The sequence below is a fragment of the Sander lucioperca genome, chromosome 12 (assembly GCF_008315115.2).
Source record: "Sander lucioperca isolate FBNREF2018 chromosome 12, SLUC_FBN_1.2, whole genome shotgun sequence".
NCBI classification, from domain to species: Eukaryota; Metazoa; Chordata; class Actinopteri; order Perciformes; family Percidae; genus Sander; species Sander lucioperca.
The window spans coordinates 27,519,248-27,541,409 of record NC_050184.1 but is presented as its reverse complement, the minus strand read 5'-3'; the positions used below and the strand labels follow the sequence as shown (position 1 = coordinate 27,541,409).

Sequence of the window (22,162 nt, the reverse complement as noted above, 5' to 3'; positions counted from 1 at the left end):
CAATACATACCTCCACATACTCATGACGCAGCCGTTTGACCCTCTCTGAATTCTGCTAAAAAGGCACTTTATAAAGTTGTTTCATTTGAACCTGATGTCTTTTCAGGATGTGTGCCAGTGTTGACTGAGAGACCTGATGGACATTATTGAAAATGGCATGGTCACCGATAATGTTGGCTTGAATTTCTCTGAGCCTTTATTGGCCAAAACCATGTTTATGACCATTTGTCAGTGCTTTGGAATTGCAAGGAAGTGACATCATGATATACTTCTGTGACTAATGTATACAAGTGTGTTTAGTGTTTTGCAAATCACTGTGTGTATTGTTTTGCAAAAAGTATGAGGCTGACATTGTGCGTATAGTGGTGCACATCTGGGCCAATGTTTTGCTCCTTGAGTGTAAGGTTTTGATAATTGTGTCATACTTTTGATTTCAGTGTGTGAGCACTCGGCAAAAACTGTAATAATAAAACTGCAACAGCCAGAAAGCATCTTCTTTTTGGTCAATGTCTATTTCTGCTTTCGTTGCATCACTGACTGTCCCGGGCTTAATTAGCAAGCCTCTCGGTTTTATATTGGACTGCACAGAGTACAGAGCACACAAGCCTGGGCAGAGAATAAAGTGGAAGGCACTGAGAGTCCAAACTGTAGCCGCTGAGACTATGCCAGAACACATTAACTGTTGCTGTAGCAACCGTCTCCAAATTAAAAGAGAAAACTCAAACACTTTAAGCACACAAATTTCTCAAAATGTCCTCATCCACTGTGTCTCTTTCTCTATCTTCTTCCTTCTCGAAAGGTTATGTAAAAATATTCTTAAGCACTGAATTTGTGGAATCAAAAGTGGTATAACTGTGGACACTCAGCAGTTGATTAATTTAAAGGCGCTATATATGGCTCTCACCACGCCATTACTCCACTAGTTGTTTGTTGCTATGTTTATGTTCTAAATGTTTTATATAGCACCTTTAACAAAATGTTTATTTAAGGAATCTGGCTTGCTTTCAGCAATATCTGGGAGAACTGGGAGCTGAACGGCAATTTTGAAATGTTATGAGACTTGTTTAATGCCTACAGACTGATGAAGAGTTTGTCCAGGCAACCATAACATACCTGTGCTTCTTATAACTTGGCAAGGTTTCTTTAGCTAAAGGTATCCTAAAGAACAGTGTAACACGGAGGGTACAATAATCATCATAGTTTAGGACAGTTATGAACACAACTCTTGAGCATTTACATAGTCCTTACGTCTCAAGTATGAACACTTTTAATCAGTTATGGTAATATATTCATGAATAATGAAGCAAACTGCGGTCTGAACAGAGGCTCCCATTGTGTCTGAGGTGGTGTGTAGGGGTTTGCTCAGGTGAACAGGGCTGCGCCTGTGGAGACACTTATCACCCACAGCAGAAAGAGTCTCATGCATGCCCAGAATTCTCAATGACATTAGAACGGCCGACATTCAGTTTGAACAAGAGAAACGTGCTGCTTTCAGACGAGAATGCAAAGTGAAAACAGGAACCCTTTATATTGTTTTTTTTGTGCTCTATTTGTATGTGTGTGTGTGTGTGTGTGTGTGTGTATATGTGTGTGTGTGTGTGTTTTTTTCCATCCACGTTACTCATTCTATTAACAAACCTGTCAGTAAAACAGAAGTAAAGCAATTGCATGATTCACATCATCCACGTCACCAGTTATCACCTTCACCACAAGTCTAACCGAACTGTAACACAGTTAGACACAGACAGAGAAGTGAAAAAAAATGATGCCGGACATGTAATCAGACAGAGAAACATTAAGGAACAATGATGGTTATTTACAGGGAAACCACAGTTTTGACATTGTACAGTCAAATGTATTCCCATGTACTCATTTCACTGAAATTGTGTCTTTCCCTGTCACACCTTTTGTAAGATCCTTCTCTATTATAGCCTATTATCAGTTTGACTGTTCCTCCCTCTGTATTTGGCACTACTACTGTCGCAACTTGCCAGCATTATAAATGAGCATCCTGTATCACATACTTTGAAGCTGGTGGTATTATTTTAGTGATGGAAGGTATTAGCTTGCATATCTTCAGTGAAGTTTGGACATAATCACGCAACCAATCTCTTTGTGAACCAACTCTCTTTGATTTGGAACTCTCTCTCTTTCAAACACTTATTAACACTTATTATATTAACTGTAGAAATGTGGATACTGGAGTCAGGATTGTAAGCTGTGCATTGGCAAAATGGCTTAATATTCCTTAAAGATGAAGTTTACATCGCTGATTGTTTTTTTTTTTTTTATATATTTTTTATCACGTGTTCAACCCTGTCTGAAGCACCACATCCTGACTCGAATAGAGCAGCGGTGCGACATCCTGCCCACCAAGAGCGGGTTTATTGCTGCTGTAGACTCGTGGACTCGTAGACACTAGCCTGCTTACAAAGCGCAGCTCGGATATCCAACTTGACCTGACCTGATGTAATCCACAAAGTCATTTATTTCTTTGGTCGACAAGGTCTCGACCGATCACTGCATTCTCTCTTCGTCCTCTCGAGCGCTCATCCGCTTGCGCGACAGCAGCCACAGCGCGCTGTCCAGACCAGGGAATTAGTATACGTTAATGTTGCGGTGAGAAAGCATTGTGGGAGCACTCTGTGGATGTCAAGCTGTTCACTGGAAGGTAGAAAGGTGAATTAAATCGCGCGGAGAAGCTCACGCACGACTCCAGCTATACGGAATCCCGACTTGTTTACCCTGTACCGGGCACAGAGCAGCACCGTTGCGCATTCTTTACGCACAACCAAAGCGCGGACTGGGGGGCCGTCTGTCTGTCACAACCATGTCAGCAGCAACAGCTTCAATAGCAGATGTGTCCAGGACTGATTTTACAAACAAAGATGACAGCCGTGACCGGAATAAGTCAGGTAAGACAGATGCCATCGCGAACCATGTCTAATACATAGACCTACTCGAGTTGAGCGTGTGGGACGGGGATATGTTTAAGGCACTTTCACTTATATCTTAGTCCAGTTCTATTATTAACATACAGGCCTGTATTTTAGGATTTTACATAAACATATTTATATTTAGGTAGCCTAATCTCCACATTGTGTGTCTTGGTGCCCTGTGTATGTGTTACCTTGCTGCTTTAGGGACTTGCAGTAGCCTACTGTAGGCCACTTGTTGTGATTCCAATTCCCATATATACTATATAATATGATACATACGGACTTTTATTGATAGGTGTGTAATAATTTAAGAAACATAAATCGCATTAATAAATAGGCTACACTTACATCATTCAAGCTGTCAGCTGGGGGTTTAGATGGAAAATTAATGAACTTCATGCACACCTTTCTAACAGATCTAATAATTTAAAACAAACATAAAAGAGGAAGTGAAAAAGGGAGGCAAGGCTTTAACATCAGAAACTTCTCGCGCCGATGCACAGCTGAGCATCTCACACGCACGCTCACACACACACACGCACGCATACACGCGTTACATAAAAGTGATGCTCATTTATCGGAAGTGCATCCTTGTGTTACATAAACTTGAATATGGTGAGCTAATGCTAATAGCTTTCATATAAGTATTTATCCCTGTTGAGTCTGGCCCACCATAGTAAAATTTGAACAGAAGCGTGTGTAATTCTTTAAAAAGAAAATGTACATATACTTCTCTTGCTTCATTTCTTTTTGTCTGTATGTCTGTCTTTCTGTCTGTGACACCACAAACTAGTGTGATTTGACCCCCTTGTGTGGTGTTAACATGTTTCTCCAAGTGCACAGCTCCTGTCAGATTCTTGGATGTTTTCCTTCATTTAAAAATTATATAGAGGGCCACTTCAAATTTTCTCCAATGCCACAAGTCCATTGTTTTTTTTAGTGCAAACCAGAAGCAGGTTTCCCTCAGTAAACAAGCTGGCTTTGACTTTTCCTGGGCCTAATCATATTGTCCTGATGTTAGAAATCACCGACTTGATGTCATTGTGTTTATTTGCATTCCAACAGCTTGTGTCATGATGAAGTGATACTCTTTTGTTGGAGGTTCTTCTTGCCAGAATGCTGGCGTACTAAGCAGACACAGTGAGAGACCTCCCCTCCTGTAGTATGCTGAGCACTGTGCTGTGCTGTATGATAACCGGTTGATTAGTATGGCTCCAGATGGCCCGTGTGTTTCCACTGCCTCGCAGGCCTTTTGTTTAATGATTTATCACGTTTCCTGCTTCAGTATACTGTAAGAATCCGATACAGCGCAGCACCAGGCTGTTACAGGGGGGCTGTGTTTTGTCACGCCGCGTTGTGCTGTGCAGCCCTACAGGGGTTCAGTGCTGATAGCTGTGGAATGATGGTCTCATCCCACATTGAATCTCATCTGCAGTGCTTCATCCTTTTTTGTTGTTCACACACTGTTCACCCTGAATAGTTGTTGTGCTTCTTTTGAATTCTGAGTTGTCTGATCATCTCTGTGAAAACAAATTTCTTTTGAAGACACATAAATTAAATATATATATATAAAATATATTCAAACTTTTGCTGAACTTTTGATGATTAATGCACATCTAACATCTGCAACATAATTCAATCAGAGCCACTGTTTCTGATGCACACAATCTGATTCCTCACCAACTGACTGTCAGCTTTTTTTTTTTTAGGTCAGAACCAGGCTCAGTGCACACCCATGCCCCTGCCGGTCCTGGGCACCCAGAGGATCATCCAGGGCAATGGCACGACTGTGGGCACAGTCATTTCCCTGCAGTGCCCAGCCAAACACAAACTGGTTGGAAGTGAGCTAATGTGTGTCTTGGGCGCCAACAGCACCCAATGGGTGGGGGAGAACTACTGTACACGTGAGTAGGAACTAAGTCCTTGATATGTCAGTTATTGTGGAAAAGAATGGCACTCATTCATACACTTTATAACCCAAATATGTGTGTGCAGTTTAAATGTTCCAAATGCTTTTACTGGGAGAATTGCAGCAGCTGCAAAACTTCCCCTGAACTGTCTGTCTGCTCATTATTCTGAAGAGATAGGATATATATATACATATATATATATAAAACATTATGTGATAGGCATTGTGGCTATGGGCAATGTTACATGAAGACACTTGAGGTATGATTTGGCTTGCAATAATTAATTCTTCTAAATTATGTGAGGACACATTCAAGAGAAAATAATTTCTTGCTTGGGGATAAAGCTCATTAAAAGAGATTATTAATGCTAATGGAGATAGAGAGGAATAATTTCAAGCAGGTGCACAGTTAGCCGCTCTCTTGATGAGCAAGTGGAAAAAGTGAGAGCAGGATCTTAATTATGTTTCAGGATCAATCCTCATGGGAGAGAAGAAGCTGCCTCATGTGAAACTGAAAGAAATAAAAAATGGAATTGATGTTTCATTGTCCTTTCCGTCACAAGCTGGCATGTAAAATGACTTTATTTTTGCCAATCCCCTCTGGTTAAATGATAATGAAAGACTTGTGCTAAAGCCGTCTATGTGGCCGACTTTATCCGTAAAGCCTAGGGTGGCAGTGTTTTGTGGTGTACCTGAGTCTGATAAGAAATTGTTGCACACAGATTCTGCAGCATGATGAATGGAGTTGTCTAATACGTTGAGTGTATGACATGGAAATAAAGTCGATAAATCAGTCAACAGTCTTCTTCTCTCTCACTCCAGCTCTGTCTCCCTATGAGGACTATGGTTTCCGTGTGGCGGTGCTGGCATCCATCGTAAGCTTGGCCATAATCTTCTTCATGTCTGTTGCCTTCATCACCTGCTGTTTGCTCGACTGCATCAAAGAGGACAAAAGGAAAAAGCATGACAGGTGACTTAAAAGTAACAATACCACAATCTAAAAGTATTTTATCACAAGTAAAAGTCATTCATTTCAAGTCCTTCTTGTGGAGAAAACAAAAGTTATGTATGTCACTGTTACTTAATAAAAAGCATTGTGTGTATCCATGAGCTCTAACAAATGTGTTGAAAGCATTTCCTTCCTCATAACACATTTGCAAAGCCGATTTTAAAGTATTTTAAATCCAGCATTGTTTACATCCATGTTTACGGGCTCGCTGTCTTCTTCTTGGCACATTGCTGCATATTTTTGTGGAATAATATGAAACCATTGTCAGGACTGTGCACATCACCCATCTGTGCGCGCATGCATGTGTGTCCTTGTGCATGAGATAAACAAAACAGGGACCCACTCATAGATAAACAGCTCCATAGCTACTGGAGGTCGAAAACATCACAAGGAACCTTCAAGTAAAAATAAGGACTGAGGGTCACAAGATAAATCTAAGATGATTAATGGAGTAGCAAAGATAATATAAAATGGAAATAACTCAAATCAATTGTAGGTAATGTACTTAGTTCTGTCCATTACTGGAAGTAAATGATGCAGAAGAGCAAAGAAGAGAGTTAACAGTCAGTTTCCTGTGATGCATTTAAAAACTGAAATACTGACTTGCAGGTTAATATGGATTCTTTTAAACAGGGAGTCAGATATGTGGCATTGGGAGGAGCAGGCCCAACATCAGGAGGACAACAGCAGGTCTCGCAGCGGCCATAAAGGCAGGAACAACAACAACAACAATACCCAGGAGAAGGTGCTTTCACTGTGGGACACCGATTACTCAGCCATGTGTGACAACATGCAAGCCTGCAGGTGAGATGTGGGCTGACCTACGCTTAAACGGTTAAAAAAGGGGAGAAGTTGTTTTTTCAAAATGTCCCTGAAGACATGCAGAGTAGCAGAAACAACAACTTCCTGTCCTTTTCCTCCACAGATGTCATCAGCAGTTCGCCTATAGTGCTGACTGCACATATGGCCGCGCTCCTCTGCTTTCTACTCTCCCCAGCTATAACCAGCCTCTCTTACTCCGAAATTTAGAATCTGCACAGATCTCTGGTCCACCTGAATACAACGGACCTCCTCAGTCCTCCAGTCAAACTATGAACCCAGATTGCCAGATCTCAGCAATGGGGCCTGGTGTGGTGTGGCAGCATGGAGGACAGCAGAGCAGTTTGTCAGGAGTGAACCCATCAACCACAGATGAGTTCAACACGAGGAATAATAACCCTGCCAAAGACTTTTCCATTCGGATTATTTCAGTGTGAGGACACATTACACAGGAGGTGAATACCATCAGTCAAGAACTTGTTTACTGGCCAAATATGGTGGTCTGTACGATGAGGACTATGGGACGTAATAACTGAACATGCCTTGTCTTGTTGAAATTATAATGTCTGCAGCTCTGCACAGTATAAACGCTCTATAGGCATACTGATCTGACAGACAGATTATGTGCCTTTTGTAAACTGTAATGGCACACTGCCCTCTGTCTAAAAAGGGGAGCCATTGCACTTTCAGGACAGCCTTGTTGGATGACACTCCATGTAATTAGAAGGTCAAGGGACATTCATGCCCTCAATTGAGCTTTGCAGAAACCGTATCAAATTGTTATGTTTTGGTTAAAGTTAACGATTAAGGTGTTTTTTTAGTTCACAATACATTGTAGACAGCTGAGGAAGTTGTCTGAGAAACTCATCCAGGCCTGGAAAGTCCACTTTGTTTAGTAAGGAGAGCAGCTGAAAAGCACAGTATGCCAGTGTGTAAATTTTTTTTAAAGAATGTAAATAAATGAAAAACGTCTACTGATAATGAGTGAGACTGTATTGCAATGGGAGGAGTGCAATGTTGTACATTTCCCTTTGAGAGATCAATCCGAATGTTTACAAGCCAACATGAAAAGGCAGCAGCAGTACAGTGATTTTGACTGTAAAATGATGTAGCTTACACACAGGTGTGTAAAGGCAACACATTTTTATTATTATTATTATTATTATTATTATTATTATAATTATTATTATTATTCTAATAGTCTAATTGACATTGGTATAAATTGAAGAAGGGAATAAAATAAAGTGATAAATGTCACCTCTGTGTTGCTGTTTGCAACAGAAAGCTTATATCCTGGTAATCTGCTTGTCAGCTCAGTCCGCCGTCGCTGTCTGCGGACTGATAATCACCCTGAGGTCAGTCATGCGGCCCTAGGCGGCGCAGCGTGCTGATGTAACTGGACAGCAGAGACCGTCACGCCGGGGAGACCAGGAAGTTTTATCGGGAGGCTGTCGGTCGGAAAGAGCAAGTCCCATGCGCTGTGTGTTTGTCAGTATGACAGGTTTGTGAATCACGGGTAAGATGTTTTGGCTCGTTTTGGATCATTTACAGAAATCAATTCGCGCGCTGACTTCTAGGAAGGGATCGCTCACCGCCTACTGTGCTGTGTGGGTGCGCCACTTGTTGCATAAAATCTACAGTTTTGTATAGCAATGTGTTATGAAATGCATTAATTTTGGCTTCATGTGACGGAAGCATTTGGGTGTTACTTAACTACAAGGCCAACTACCTACTTTTCTGTTCAGATATCAAGCCTATAAATAAATCATCAGCAGTTTGATCTTTACATCATGATATTTAATAGAGCTACTCAGCCCTTTATAAAAAGACATGGACAGTGAAGCTCCTTCCTTTGTCAGTCACATCCCAATCTGAAGTTTTGTCTAAGAATCAATTTTTTCATAAAGAACTGGCTCAAATCTGACATTATGAGGCAGTTTTATCTACTCTTGCTACTCTTTTTTTTTTTTTTAATAGCAGGATATTCTGCCTGACTTGTTTAAAGATGTTGCTAGTTGCATAAAGAAAAAGTAAAACTTGATTACAAATGTAACAGAACTAACTCTAATTTCGTATCTACATGATATAAAATTGTTGCATCTCTACTAGCTGTTGAAGATCAGTTGCAAGCACAAATTTGCCTGTGTAATGTGGACATTTTTCAGAAATCCTAATGACGGATGTGAATCACATTAATGCACAGGCAAAGATCAACAATGGTCATGAGGTAACCCTTAACCAAGACTTACTAATACACACTTAATAGGAGATCTGCTTCTATGCTCATCACCTTTTTGTCATTATGACCCAAGTGTCCTTTTACACCTCAGTGATGAAGATGTAGTGAGCTGGGGAGGACATCAACAGTGAGTTGGCAGGAAAATGTGGGATTTGGAGGCAAAATCACTATAAAATACAGCCTCAAATAACCATTGAGTTGAACCATGCAGCTCCTGTAACAGTCAACAAAGAACTGGTATTTACTGTATGCCTCACAGGCTCTCCATTATAACATCTGTCTGTTATTTATGCACGTCCTAACTCAGTTGACTTGGTATTCATGCAAGGGTGTTGCCAAATGGACAAAAACACCTTTCTCAACAGGAGAATAAACCTCTTAGTCATTTATTTTCAGAACAGGACTGATGCCAAGACCCGCTGCGTACTAAGAAACTACTTAAGACTTGACATAAAATATATGGGCCTTCAATTAGAGCTTTTTAACATGCTCTAAATGTACAGGGTCATACGTTTTTGATCTGACCACACAATGGTACATGCAATTTTAGATTACTGATGCGTTTATGAATATGAAAGGGAAAAAAAGGAATTCAAGTGTATATGTAGTGTAGAGTGCATTTTATTTGACACTGCCTCTTGCTCGTCTCTCCTTTAATGTTGTCATTTCTATCGTTCTTGACTAGACATTGACGATTACCATGAGCAGCTCCAGAGGGACGCCCAGTTCCTGTGCTCGGACCAGAGGATGGAAACTGAACTGGTTGACAGACTGGTGCTGCAGCTGAACAGGATATACCCCCAGATACTCAGTGACAAGGAAGCCCACATGGTCACTACAGATAACATTTGACATCATTCTAACAACACCAAACATCCTGTTTTGACAGTCATCATGTCTTTACACTTGAATCTGGAAAAAAACTAAAAATGGAACTTGCAACAAACGTATGCAGGTATACAGGTGTGTTTAGTGATTCAATTCAACATGTGTCTCCCTGCAGTTCAGGAACCTGAGCGTGCCCACCAGGGTGCGGCTGCCTGAGCTGTTGAAGCACCTGCATGGGAAGGGCGAGGAGGCGTGTTATGAATTCTACAGAGGACTTCACATCCACGCTGAGGACGTTTACTCCAGCCTGCCCACCAGAGTCATACAAAGAGGTAAAAACAAAAATGTGGTCCAGCAGAGTCACACCTGAATGTATTTTTCAGATGAAAGTGCAGAAATGCCTTGTAGCAGTTTAGTGGGGAGATAAAATTAAAGGTACAGCAGAATCGGAGCAGGTTTTATATATTGTCAAGGTCCAAATAAATAAAATGGAAGTGACATCAACATCCAGAAAATGCCAAATGTGTATTAATCCATATGTATCTGGCATAGTCATGTGCCAGTGTTCAAACACATCTTGTGGGTTGGTGGTTTAAACCTGAAAAGCTTCTCTCTGCTTACACAAGTTGTTTGTATTAAAACATGTATCCATGTATGCTCCCCTTACTTTTTCATTCATGTTTTCAAAGTTATGTTGTCCAGTTTATCTGATATGTTTTAGGTGATGGGTTGGCAAATCTTACTAGCAACTTCCTCGGTGTCCCATAATAGTGGATCCCCTGCTGTGTAATTGCCCTGTCTGGCCTTATGGAGGCTTATCCTATTCAGAGAGAAGCCACTGTGCTGCCTGGACTACAGTTCAAGTAGTGGATGTGACATTACACAGGCTGTTATTTAAAGTGTGGGGTTTACCCATTAACCATTTTTAATCTCTGTTCTAGAGGTGGCCAATCCAAAATGGACTAACAATGTGGCGATCCACCCAGAGCGACATGTGCTTAATGACAGAGGTAAATCTAATCAACACCTTACACTGCTACCGAGTACAGTAGAGCATTATATGAGCTTTCTGTTTTTGATTTATATTTTTAAGTTAAATTGCATATATAGGAATCTACTATTTGCGTGTTAGAAAGACCACAGCTATTTACACGTTTTAGCCAAGTATGTACAATCCATGTATACCTTAAATTACGCGTCAACAACTTTTCAAAGCACACCATATGTTGTTGGATTGAGTACCTGTGTTCCAGGCAGTTTTTTATTTTAGAACAATGTGGAAATCACATTGTAGAGACTTTAAACTTTGAAGTAATCCAAGCAGTCGGTCAGCTTTGTTTTTTTTTTAAGTTTATGTCGACTAACGTATGTTATCATCAAGTAGAGATGCAGTTGCAAGCAGGAACTAGTATGCTAACTAATAACCGGTGCATTCAAGAACACATTGTATTCGTGATTGTTCTTCTATAAACTTGACTGATTTATATTTGATTTGGTTCCATGACAACAGAGCTTACAAGTGCATATAAGCTCTGTCCATAACAGCCATCTCTCAAACCTGAATGCCCCCTTTTTAAAACTGCATTACAATGTGATGATAACATAACTTTAAACTGAGAGGATGACGCAAATGGGCACTGTGGAGTTTCATGTTTATACGAGGGGATAGAGAATGTTCTTTTGTTTGTTGTTTGTATGCTCTTTTCATGTTCTTTTTCAAAAGGCAACCAAATGGAGTCAAACAATGGGTATTTGGGTGGATTGCCTGTTTAAGGAAGGTGTCTAGTCTTTGCAAAATGACTTTTATTTTGAATCCTATACTGGCATAAACTGAAACTGGTGGCTGCCTGGAAAGTAGGAAGTCATTCTCAAAAAACATTTTAAACTTTGGAAAATTGTGGGTAGTAGTGTAATGTAATAATGATTTGTAGTTAATGGGCTTTGGCAAGCCTTTAATCTGCAGTTTAGAAGTTTCATTTTGCAGCATGACTACTAGGGAGTTTTTTTTAATATGGTGGACTTACAGTTTGTGTGTGTCAGGGTGCACTGTACCCCCTCATTGATCTTCAGATAAGCCCATTAAGCCCAACTAAGCTTTGTTCTTTAACAAACATAGTTGTCTGCTGAACCTTTTAACCCCGAGCTTCAGAATGTGGGCCCTGCCTGCTCTGCACTGCTTCACCATTCATCATCCCATTAAATCCAGTGCTCTGGCTTTGTGGGTCAGTTAAGCCCACATGTAAACCCCTCGTCCAAAACAGCTTCCTCTGTCATGCATTCCTTTGAACAGTGTGGGGCACATCCACAGGGTCAAAGGTGTGTCAGCAGGGAAATGGGTCATCAGTGATGACTCCCAATCATAAGTCATACAAGGAAATGATGGTTTGTTTAGACAACAATAGCTTGTTTGAACAACAAGACAGTTACTTTCTTTTCACAGAGCAGCTTTGGACTCTTGACTCGTGTCATATATACATTTCAGTTTTTCTAAGCTTTTTAGTTCATATCATTTATTAGGAAGACACTGACCCATGCACATTTCGTATGCCCACCAGCTGATCAGATATTCATTTGTTTATAGGTGTTATTTGTTATCTCTTCTCTTTCCTTCTGCAGGACCAATGTTCTTCCTGAGCTGTTTCAGTTTTGCTGCTGGTATTGCAATGCTCTACTATTATGGAGGTGAGTCATACAGAAAGATGGAGAAGTGTTCAGACTTATTTGTCCTTGGGCATTTGAAATGACTTCTGAATATCAAGAATTGTACAAAAATCACCCAAAGCCCATCTAACTCTTTTATTTCATATTTAAAACATACTCTGTTTGTGTTTATCATTTCTAAACCACTCCCCATATATCTTAAAACTCTTTGTTGCCACTCTCTCTGCCCACAGAAATTGAGACACTGAGAAGCACTGGTCTGTTTCTTCACTGCTCTGCAGCAAGATTTAGTGAAGGTGCTAAAAATGTTTTCATTTCCTCTGCTGAGGTTGGAAAGCAGAAGAAATGAGGCCGTTAAGATGCTGAAATGCTTAAGAAGTAACCCTGTGAGAAGAACAAGCTGTGAAAATTGCCACTTTCCTGTGCCAAACTCACATACGCTTTGAGAGCTAAAAATGTCACGCATTTGTAAGCACTAATTGACTTTCTTTTTTATATCTGAAGCTGACCTTAATGTGAGTCACTGTGTCTTGAATTCCCACAGCTAACATCTATTTACATGAAAAAAATGTAATGAGTCTGATCTGGATTTATTGTGTGTACAGAACTAATGATTCCTATCAGCTAAAATGAGTAACTGCATACCCAAACAGGTGTTTTCAATCCCTCTAGCTGATTAGACCTCAGGTTGAACTAGCTGGAGTTATGCTTGGAATTACATGATTTCACCAAACTCTATGTGCTAATATGAGTGCTAAAGGGTTAAGTTGTCCTGCCATAACAGGTGCAACTAAACCAACAGAAAAGGGAGGAGGATGCCATCAAGCACAGTTTGTACACATGAGGTCTATTTAGGCAACATAAGTGAAAACACCTGTGTTAGTAGCTTGAATCTGCTGTGCATGAATAACATATACTGCACTACAGTTTCTCATAGACATATATTTCCACCCACTCACCCACTTTCAGTGCCTTCTAATACAGTAGCCTAACAAAGAGACTGTTAAAAAGTCTACTGACTAAAGCATTAAATACCAAAATCACACGATGGTAGGTTTGCGTCTGGCACTGTGAACATGAAATGGAGATAACACGATAAAACATTTATTTCACTAAATACACTAGAGGGCAGTGCTTCCTCATTCAGTGCACTAAAGTGGGAAACATGATGATGGAAAATGTTTTGGTGTGCTATAGCAATGACAAACTAGAGCAACAGACAGCCACATTAATTAATAATGACAATCAAACTTATTGATTGAATAGAGTCAACTTAATTAAATGCTACATTAAACGCTGTTGACTGCTAAAGAAAGACTTGTGTGCAGGCCGAATGCATCTCATACTCACTTGAAGCCCTTTCAAGTATTTCTTATAATGATGAATCAGTAGGACAATGGCCACATTAATGATGGTTTACACAGTACTCAGATATCTCAGACACAGTACTCAGATATCTCAGATGTCTGATCTCAGGAGATTTGCGGCACTGAGCTGGCTTTTCCGCCTCTGTCTTCTCTGCAAAGAGAGAGAGAGAGCAACAAATGGGAGAGAGGAGGGAGGAGGAGATGCTACAGGGGGTTGAAAGTGTCACCAGGGTGATTGTTCAGTTTGAATACTGGTATCCACATTCCCAAGACGGAGCTATTAATAGTCCTGCTTCGCACACAACCCCGATGATCATCAGCATCCTGTGATGTTGGACCCCCACAGAGCCGCTCATGTTCAACTTCAGGACTGAGATGGAGCCATAGACATACATTATGTATATATATCAGTCCCCAGATCTGCTCTGAGTGGAGCTGTGTGTGTCATCAATCTGGCTCTCGGCTCGTCTGGCTGTTTCCACGGTTACCAATGATAGTTGAGGAGGAAAAGGATCAGATTGTGACGTTGGTTTGTCATCTGAAAAGTGCTTTGTCACAATCATGTTGAAGATCTAGATAGGAACATGAATATTCTTCAGGTATTTAGCAGATGGTTATGTGAAACTCAAACTGCTTTTATGTCCTTGTGTTAAACCACTGAAGTGTATAAAATGAGCATTTGCTTGGACTCTAATTGGGGTTTCAGTGACATTGATGAAACACAGTCTAAGGCTTCCATTTTAACAAGCAGTTCTGCGCTGTGTTGACTCTGACTCACCATTTGCTGGTCCAGAAAACCACAGTCACACTCCAGCTTTGCTCAGAACACAGAGAGAGTCATGGCACAACCAAGCATTGCTATAATTGAATGTTAGGCATGACGCCTGTGGTTGGGGGCAAATGTGTTGGTAAGGGTAAAGAGCTGTGGAGGTGGGACGGAGCTTTGAGTCAGATGAGGCACACCCTGCTTTGCATACATTTGTTCAGCAGACCCATCAAACCACCTGGTCTGAGCTGTCTGGAAATGAACCGTGACATCTTGCTTGAACGTCATCAATGCAATTAAAAATGGAAGCCTGTTCTGCTGTCAGCATTTGTGTGTGTGTGTGTTTAACTGTGCTTTTGTATCTGGCCAGTGCACAGGGTCACTCTCGGACAGCAAAGGAGACAGACAGTGTGACCTCACATGTGCCTGACTGCAGTTGTCTACACTTTCCTGTTTGTCCAGTGAGAACAAATGTTGTATTGTTTACGTACCAGACCCCTTTTGTCACTACTGCCGTTTTTCTGTTGTTTGCTGTTTTGTCTTCATGCAGGACAATAATTTTCTGGTAAATGAACAGTAGTTGGATTTTGTGAGTTGTTTTCCGTTGGAAATTTCTCTGAGAGCCTGGAGAGGTCAGTGTGTTTGTTTGTAGGTCAGGTAGGGGATTGTGAAGTACAGTCAGGGGAGGAGAGGCCCAAAAACATGCTGACTACATGGACGTCTATAGGAGACAACTGCACAGTAAGGCAGGAGAGAAAATACCTGTTTGTATAGAGAGAGGGGAGCAGAGAAAGAGGGTGAGCATAAAGAATATAGTGAGCAGCAAAAACAAAGAATACCTATGTGTGTGTTCTTGGTTAGTCGCTGCGGTTCGGCCTGTGAACTCCAAAGGCTGTGATGAAGACGTTGACTACCACTATGATAAAAACTGTCCTGTGACCAAGTTTTCCATAATGTTCAACCTCCAATGCTTTTGTTCATCGTTCAGGTTCCATCAAACTGCAGACAGAAGCAGGAAATACAATTAAACAACACACAAACACACTCGGTGAATGTCCAATCAAGCATCAGCAGTCTACTTGATTCTGGGACTCAAGCCAACTTATTATACACAGATTTACTGTCAACCATAAATCCATATATACTTAAGTCTGGGTTCAGGGAGCTAACATATCCATGAGTGATCACACACAAATGCAGAATATAAAATATTTCATTTTGTCAAGGGCATATGAGGATAAAGGAATCTATGATTTATTTTCCCTGTGCAAACTGTTATTTTTTTAACAGTTTAATTTAGATTTCTAGAAAAAACCTGGTTGATTGTGAAATTATTATTGTTATTTTTATACATACATCAGTGGGGTCTGTGAGACCCCAAACAGTTAGTAGTGGCAAAGCTAATGTCAGCAAAAACAATAAACTCCATGTACAATTTAGTACTTACATGAGTACCATACAAGTGGAATATCATTTTCAAAAATGTACTGGGCATATATGGTATAAAATCAACAAACTATCTGATAATTGTTTTGTATGATTGATAAAATATAGTGTTATCACTTGTTTACATGTGGTGTCCTTAAATCAGTGTATTTACTTTCAACTTAACATCCAAATACTTGTTATTATATGTTAGGCGTCACTCTATTGCTGTGGATTCAGCCATTTATGACAAAGACAACAAGCTTCTGATTCAAAGCACACAGAACAATACAGGGAAGAGTGAACTGATCAAGGGAAGCTTGTATTTCCTACACAGCTTCATTTCTAAGTGCCTTGTTAACACCTTGTTCTAAACAAAATGACCAAACACAAGTAATCAATGTTGTAATAATGACATAGCATCTAATAAAAGTTGTCATCTTCATCATCACAGGGGCCCGCTTATGACAAAAAAGTGAGGTGTGATCAGGGAAATGTGTGTGTGTAGGTGGGAGTATACAGTAACTGTGACTCCACAGAGACATGTTACGTGTTTGTGGGAGATTACCAAAGGTTAAACGGTGTCCGCGGCTGTGTGTGTCTGATCTGCCTGGGGTGGGGTAGAGTGGGGTTGGGTTGGGGGGTCGGTGGTATGTAGGCCACTGACATCACGCACCACTGGCTCCATTTAAACAGAGCTGGATCAACGATAGAGGGAGGGGAGGACAGAGGGGGAGGGCAGAGAGGGCAGTGGGGTTCAGAACAGTCAAAGAAAATGAATGAAGAAGAATGAAAAGAGAAATGAGAATGAGATGTGTTTGATATTCTGGTGGAAACGAAGGGGGGACGGTGGCTTGAAGATTTGGTGGATGGAGAGGGTTAAAAGTGGGCAGGAGTTCATGAATTTGTGTGATGACTCTCACATGCGGACCAACCCTCTTTCTGATACGTGATCCTTTAAGATTCAAAAATCTTTTTACAGTTAATATGACTGATTATTATAATGATGATTAATTACTAATAACTACTGTGATTTTTGTGTGAACACAGCACAATTTCAAACTTGTAAACAATATCTCTATTGCAGAATTAATAGAAAGAGAGGTTCAAGTAAGAGGAAAAATTAAACCAAACATTTACTCCCCTGTAAATGTTTGGTTTAATTTTGGCCTAAACTTTTTAATTCTAAATTCTTTTTAGATTATTAAGGTTATAGATTACTATTGAGAGAGGAGTGCAATAGAGATAACTTAGTTATGTTTCAGGTATGGAGAGGATACTGACAAACGGTCTTTTATTTATTACTTCTACTAGAGAAATGAATCATTGTGACCTGGCTAAAGTTCACTGACCTGCTGTTCAGTCCTTCAGAGGAAAATGTACTGCAGTCTAACCTGTACTGGTACTTTTCATCCTAACTCATCTTACCATCTTAATGTACCTGTTTTTCCAACAGAGGGGCTGTGGCTGCTAAATGCAGACATCCTCGTAATCTCTGTATGTGTGAATAGATGGCACATTTAGATTTAGTTGATTTGATTTCTTCCTATTTACTCCAAGACATGCATAGAACATGAGCACTGACACATATTGACACATTTACACGCACATACACAGCGAAGAAACAAAGTAACCTTCCTTCACCCACTCCCACAAGGACTGACAGTAGCACTAAAACCTTGTGAACTCTGACCTGGTATCAGTTCTTGTTGCCATAGTTACAGCTAGAGTCAAACTGGTAATGGATTATTTGTCAGGAGTCAATGGCCTTGACATTGGTGAATCTTGCTGAGATGCACACAAACGGCTGAAGGTTGAGAGATGTGAAGCTTGCCAGACAAAGACACCTCTGGTTTATACCAAAAGGGCTCGGGCTCTGTTTATTTTCTCACCTATGAAGATGAGCAGGACCCCGACTGTGACTTGCAGGAAGAGGGAGATGCTGATTAGGGTGATGATGGGGGTGTATAATGAGAAGCGTGGCCCCTGCTCTAGCGCAGCCTTTAGCTGGGAAGCATTGGCCATCAGTAGAGCCACATCCATTATGCTCTCAGCTGTACTCTTCTTATTAGCATAGTGGTAACAGATCGGTGAACATGAACAAGTCAGCACGTGCAGTGTTCAAGGCTTTCCACTAGCTATGGTTTCAAATAATTACATTCAGTCACATTTTCTTGTTCTCTGAGCATATTGTACCATATGTGTTGCTGTGAGCCCTCTAGTCCACTATTTGTTGACTTAATCAAATCAAAGCAGTGTGTCTGACACACTGATAGTGGATGATACTGTGACTCTTCTATAATTTCCTGCTCATATATCTCGGTCTCTCAAAGCAGGATAGCAGATTTAGCTGTATTACTGCACTGAGTAAAACCCAAAACAGATATTTTTACAGCAGCAGTTTTCTTCATTAATCATTGTGAGACATATAGACATTTTATTTGTACTGTATATATATTATATATAGCAGGGACTTAGGATGGAGGAGTGTCATTTAGGCTGCCTTCCCTTCCATGAGTGAACAGGTGAAAACCAAAAGCATTAAAGAAAAAAATAAACCTTAGTTTTATGTTGAATATTGATTCTTGTGTGGGTGATGATTATGTAACAAAACATCTGCTAGGTTTTGTGTGTGTGTGTGTGTGTGTGTGTGTGTGTGTGTGTGTGTGTGTCTACTCCATCCCAGTGGACTCTGCACCACAAAGAGAAAGACTAGTACCGCGACCAGCTGGTAAATAGTAGCGCTTTATATACTACTTTTTTTACCTTACCGAAACAAAGCGCTTTACACACACATTCATACACTGGTGGTACTGGATAAACAGTCTGCTTGTTGAAAAAAAAACCACTCTCTTTTAAAAATGATGTAAATACATCTTCCTTAGGAGCACTGATGCTGAATAAACATTCACTTGGAGCTACTGTTCAGCAATGCCTGGCTAACACCTGAGCACCATCGCTGAGGATTTGGTCGTGTCAAGGCCAAAACCTGCACACTCTCTGCGAACACAAAATAATAAGCAGTGTTCGCAGTCTCTTCCTTGACACTGAAGCCTTCCCATTTTTCTCACAACACACCCCTGCAGCTGCAGAGAGCATAGTTTGTCAGGGATTAACCAAACCACTGAGCTGGTACGATCTGTCTTCCTTCTGCTCCAGGGATAGAGAAAAGAAGAGCTGCACCCTCTAATTTGCTACAGGGTAGACTACAGATGAATTACAATGTAGTTAGTAGATTTACAACAATCAGCTGGCACAGTTAAATTTATATATGAGGGGGAAGTACAAACTGGTTGTGGAAGGTGTGGTCGTGTGGGGTTGAAGAACTGTTTGCTGTAATTATTGTGATACGTTATTATAATTATTTTTTTTTAAAATCCTGTGACAAGCAATGTTTCATTCTCTTAATAAGCCATTGCTTTACATGGAATACACGTCACTGGCCAAGTTCCCCATCTGGCAGCATACCTATCATTTTAGATTTTATAATTTGGCATATAGCTTCATGTGAACACTGCAGAGACATCCTGACAACATCTAGCAAACCTTGAAAAACATGGGTATTCTTTTCTCTCTGAGCCATAATGCCTCTTGGTAAGACTCAAAACAAGGAATTGAACAGCACTTCAAAACATGTTCCCTAAAGTCCACGGAAAAGCAACGTGGTGCGGTGTAGTGCCCTTGTGACTGTGATTATATATAAGGCCAAAACGAAAGGCCACCTACAAGCTTTTTGTCATTCTTAATCCTGCTGTCTACTTATATCACATGGCTGAGAACATAGGATAACAACTAATAACCCCAGAGGAGTTGATGTAAAACATAAAGCTAGTGAATATAGGTCAGGGTATGTCACACTGTGTTGTCATGAGAGGGGGGGGGGGGGCATGATACATAAGACAGGTTGCATGTGATCCAGGTTACAATTGGATAACACATTGAAAAACACCCACAACAACCCATATTTGCACTGAATTTTGTTCTTCTATTTGAGAAACAGATCGCTTGTCAGTCATCCAGCCTTTACAGCTCTATTGTTATTTTGAACAATCTAAAACAAAAGGTATTCATTGAGTTACTTGCTAGGCCTACTGGTCCTAGGTTTCAATATTTTTGTGATGAATTATTCACACTGCATTTCTTGTCTGAAAAAAACTCAGGGGACACACTGCGGAGAGAGAAATGGGGGAGGATGAGGAGGGGAGGGAAGACAGAGGGAGGTAGAAAAGATGTTTAAATCTGTTTTAGCTCTCAGTTCAATGTGTCACTGTGGAATAGCAGCTTCATACAATAATATTGAACATATTCTGCTTTCTCCAGAATATGATCAGGTGTCACTAATATTACAGTATGTGGGCGTAGGAGAAAGTGGTTCAAAGGAAATCAGATGGTTAGGTCATTTAATTAAAGAATACCTCTTAAAATGATTAAAGTTGACCAAAGTGCTATATACTATACTGAGAAGATCAGGTACATTTATATAACTTGAATGACTTGATGAATAAATACATGAAAAATACCTCCCAAACAACCTGGACTGTTGTACCATAACAAAATATATAGGCCCATTTTGTATACATAAAATGTGAAAGCACAATACAAAGAACAAATAAAATAGGGACAATTATTATTAAACATGTATGTAAATTGAGTAATAAAACCTCATAGTGGGTAGCTGTTCTTTAGTCTAGGGAGAAACATTGAAAATGCATGATCACTGTTGAATGTTACCTGAACAGTAGAATGGAGAGGAGTAATTGGGCTGAAAAACTAAAAGGCTTGGAAGTAATTTAGGGAGAGATTGGGGCAAAGCGAGATTTAAACCGGTGCCAATTTATGCAGTGTTTTAAAAACAAATAAAAGACTGCTTCTTTACATCCACAGCTATCCACCACACTTTCACACATGAGAGATTTCCCATCATAAGTCTTTTTTGTCTGCTTCATAGGTAGTTGCAATGCATTAGGTTACCTGCTTTGAAATTGCAGACTCTGGGAAGGCTGTGATTTCTAATCGAACCTCAATCTTAATTGAACCATACAAAAGTTGTTCATTGTGTTTCAAAAGCCAACTAAAGCTTTGGCTTGCTTCCAAGCAAAATAAATGAACTCAATAAACTTTCACACCTAATCCTAAACTTTTCCCACATCCTCACACTAACTGATTACCGCTAAGCTAAATACCTGCATGTCAGTTACTGTGAGCATATGTCATGACTAATGCTTTGTACCACTCTCTATCTGACATGTAGAAAGCTCTTTGCAACAATACAAGATACCACTTAAAACATGGGGAGACCTTGCATATATTATTTAGTTAATTGAACTTGCTGCTGTATAGCAACACTATGAAAAAGCAAATTAACTTACATCTGTAACTGCATGGGTGTTTCCCTTACTTTTTTTTCTTTTTTCTCATACATCAGCACTTCTTTGCTTTCCATCCATCATGTCCTGTCAGCAGTCTTTCTCTCTCACTCACCACCCTCCTCCAAATGAGGATCGACCCAACTGTAAATCTAATTTCCATGATTCTCTGTTGGGCTTTTAGTTTTACGGCCTTACACAGTGCAAAGAAAACATGGTTGTTTCAGAGCGTGATCCATCCCGCTAGGACTCAGAGACTGAAACACTTTCTCATTCTAGAGAATGTTGCAGTGTAAAACCTACTGATTAGACATACTCAAGAATGTGCTAGCAATGAACTGAGATCTGACACAGAATCTGATGGGTTTTAGATTTCAGTGTAACACAGGCACAGATATTAAAAGCCTGTGGAAAGTCTGCATATAAGATCTTCACTAAATAAAAGGAGCATGGATTGATTCCATTCGTATTGACTCACCCTGGTGGGAGACACATTGTTAATGAGACCAATTGCTCATTTTATTGAGCGGAAGGGTATTACGTTCTGCTTCTGTTGGCTGAGCTCTGACAGTCACAAGAAAGTATCTCTGGTCTCTCTCTCATCCTCCTCCCTTCTTCTTCAAACACACACACACACACACAAACACACATATATCTGAAATGAAATGGTGCTATAAAGACAGTGACTATGGAGATAACATAGTGATGCCCGTTTCCTTGCCCTGTAAAACTGCATCTGAACTATCATATATTGTAATTACTTGTCAATGGCAAATCCAATCGCCACATAAAACACAATAAACACTCCTTGTTATGGCATGAAGTCGGATGACA

The 22,162-nt window shown here is 40.3% G+C and overlaps 3 protein-coding genes across 7 annotated transcripts; 2 read left to right on the top strand and 1 right to left on the bottom strand.

Annotated features, from left to right (window-relative positions):
* Positions 1 to 2,351: 2,351 nt before the first annotated feature.
* LOC116062105 (sushi domain-containing protein 3) lies at positions 2,352 to 7,657 on the top strand. The gene is made up of 5 exons (XM_031316647.2): positions 2,352 to 2,915; positions 4,649 to 4,843; positions 5,671 to 5,818; positions 6,491 to 6,661; positions 6,783 to 7,657. Exons 1-5 carry the CDS (start codon positions 2,831 to 2,833, stop codon positions 7,111 to 7,113), a joined length of 930 nt encoding a protein of 309 aa, XP_031172507.1. The 5' UTR covers positions 2,352 to 2,830; the 3' UTR covers positions 7,114 to 7,657.
* On the top strand, positions 7,007 to 16,256 carry LOC116062106 (caspase recruitment domain-containing protein 19-like). Of its 5 annotated transcripts, none has more exons than XM_031316650.2 (6): positions 7,007 to 7,131; positions 9,601 to 9,746; positions 9,919 to 10,075; positions 10,685 to 10,753; positions 12,360 to 12,425; positions 12,638 to 16,256. In XM_031316650.2, exons 2-6 carry the CDS (start codon positions 9,663 to 9,665, stop codon positions 12,751 to 12,753), a joined length of 492 nt encoding a protein of 163 aa, XP_031172510.1. In that variant the 5' UTR covers positions 7,007 to 7,131; positions 9,601 to 9,662; the 3' UTR covers positions 12,754 to 16,256. The 5 variants fall into 5 exon arrangements, with proteins under 5 accessions (XP_031172510.1, XP_031172508.1, XP_031172509.1 ...); XM_031316648.2 differs by lacking the exon at positions 7,007 to 7,131 and adding an exon at positions 7,946 to 8,177; XM_031316649.2 differs by lacking the exon at positions 7,007 to 7,131 and adding an exon at positions 7,949 to 8,192.
* LOC116062108 (ninjurin-1-like) lies at positions 13,808 to 18,037 on the bottom strand. Its single transcript, XM_031316653.1, has 2 exons — positions 17,855 to 18,037; positions 13,808 to 13,922 (listed from the first exon to the last, which is right to left on the bottom strand). Exons 1-2 carry the CDS (start codon positions 18,003 to 18,005, stop codon positions 13,810 to 13,812), a joined length of 264 nt encoding a protein of 87 aa, XP_031172513.1. The 5' UTR covers positions 18,006 to 18,037; the 3' UTR covers positions 13,808 to 13,809.
* Between the last annotated feature and the right edge of the window lie 4,125 nt (positions 18,038 to 22,162).

Bases quoted from the DNA above. Each gene is read 5' to 3' on its own strand.
- LOC116062106 (XM_031316648.2), top strand. From the start codon at position 8,150: ATGCGCTGTGTGTTTGTCAGTATGACAG. The intron at 8,178-9,600 runs GTTTGTGAATCA...GTTCTTGACTAG, and splicing joins TGTGTTTGTCAGTATGACAG to ACATTGACGATTACCATGAG. The intron at 10,076-10,684 runs GTAAAAACAAAA...TCTCTGTTCTAG, and splicing joins CACCAGAGTCATACAAAGAG to AGGTGGCCAATCCAAAATGG.
- LOC116062105 (XM_031316647.2), top strand. From the start codon at position 2,831: ATGTCAGCAGCAACAGCTTCAATAGCAGATGTGTCCAGGACTGATTTT. The intron at 5,819-6,490 runs GTGACTTAAAAG...TCTTTTAAACAG, and splicing joins AAAAGGAAAAAGCATGACAG to GGAGTCAGATATGTGGCATT. The intron at 6,662-6,782 runs GTGAGATGTGGG...TTTCCTCCACAG, and splicing joins GACAACATGCAAGCCTGCAG to ATGTCATCAGCAGTTCGCCT.
- LOC116062108 (XM_031316653.1), bottom strand. From the start codon at position 18,005: ATGGATGTGGCTCTACTGATGGCCAATGCTTCCCAGCTAAAGGCTGCG. The intron at 13,923-17,854 runs GTGAGAAAATAA...CTCTCTTTGCAG, and splicing joins GGTCCTGCTCATCTTCATAG to AGAAGACAGAGGCGGAAAAG.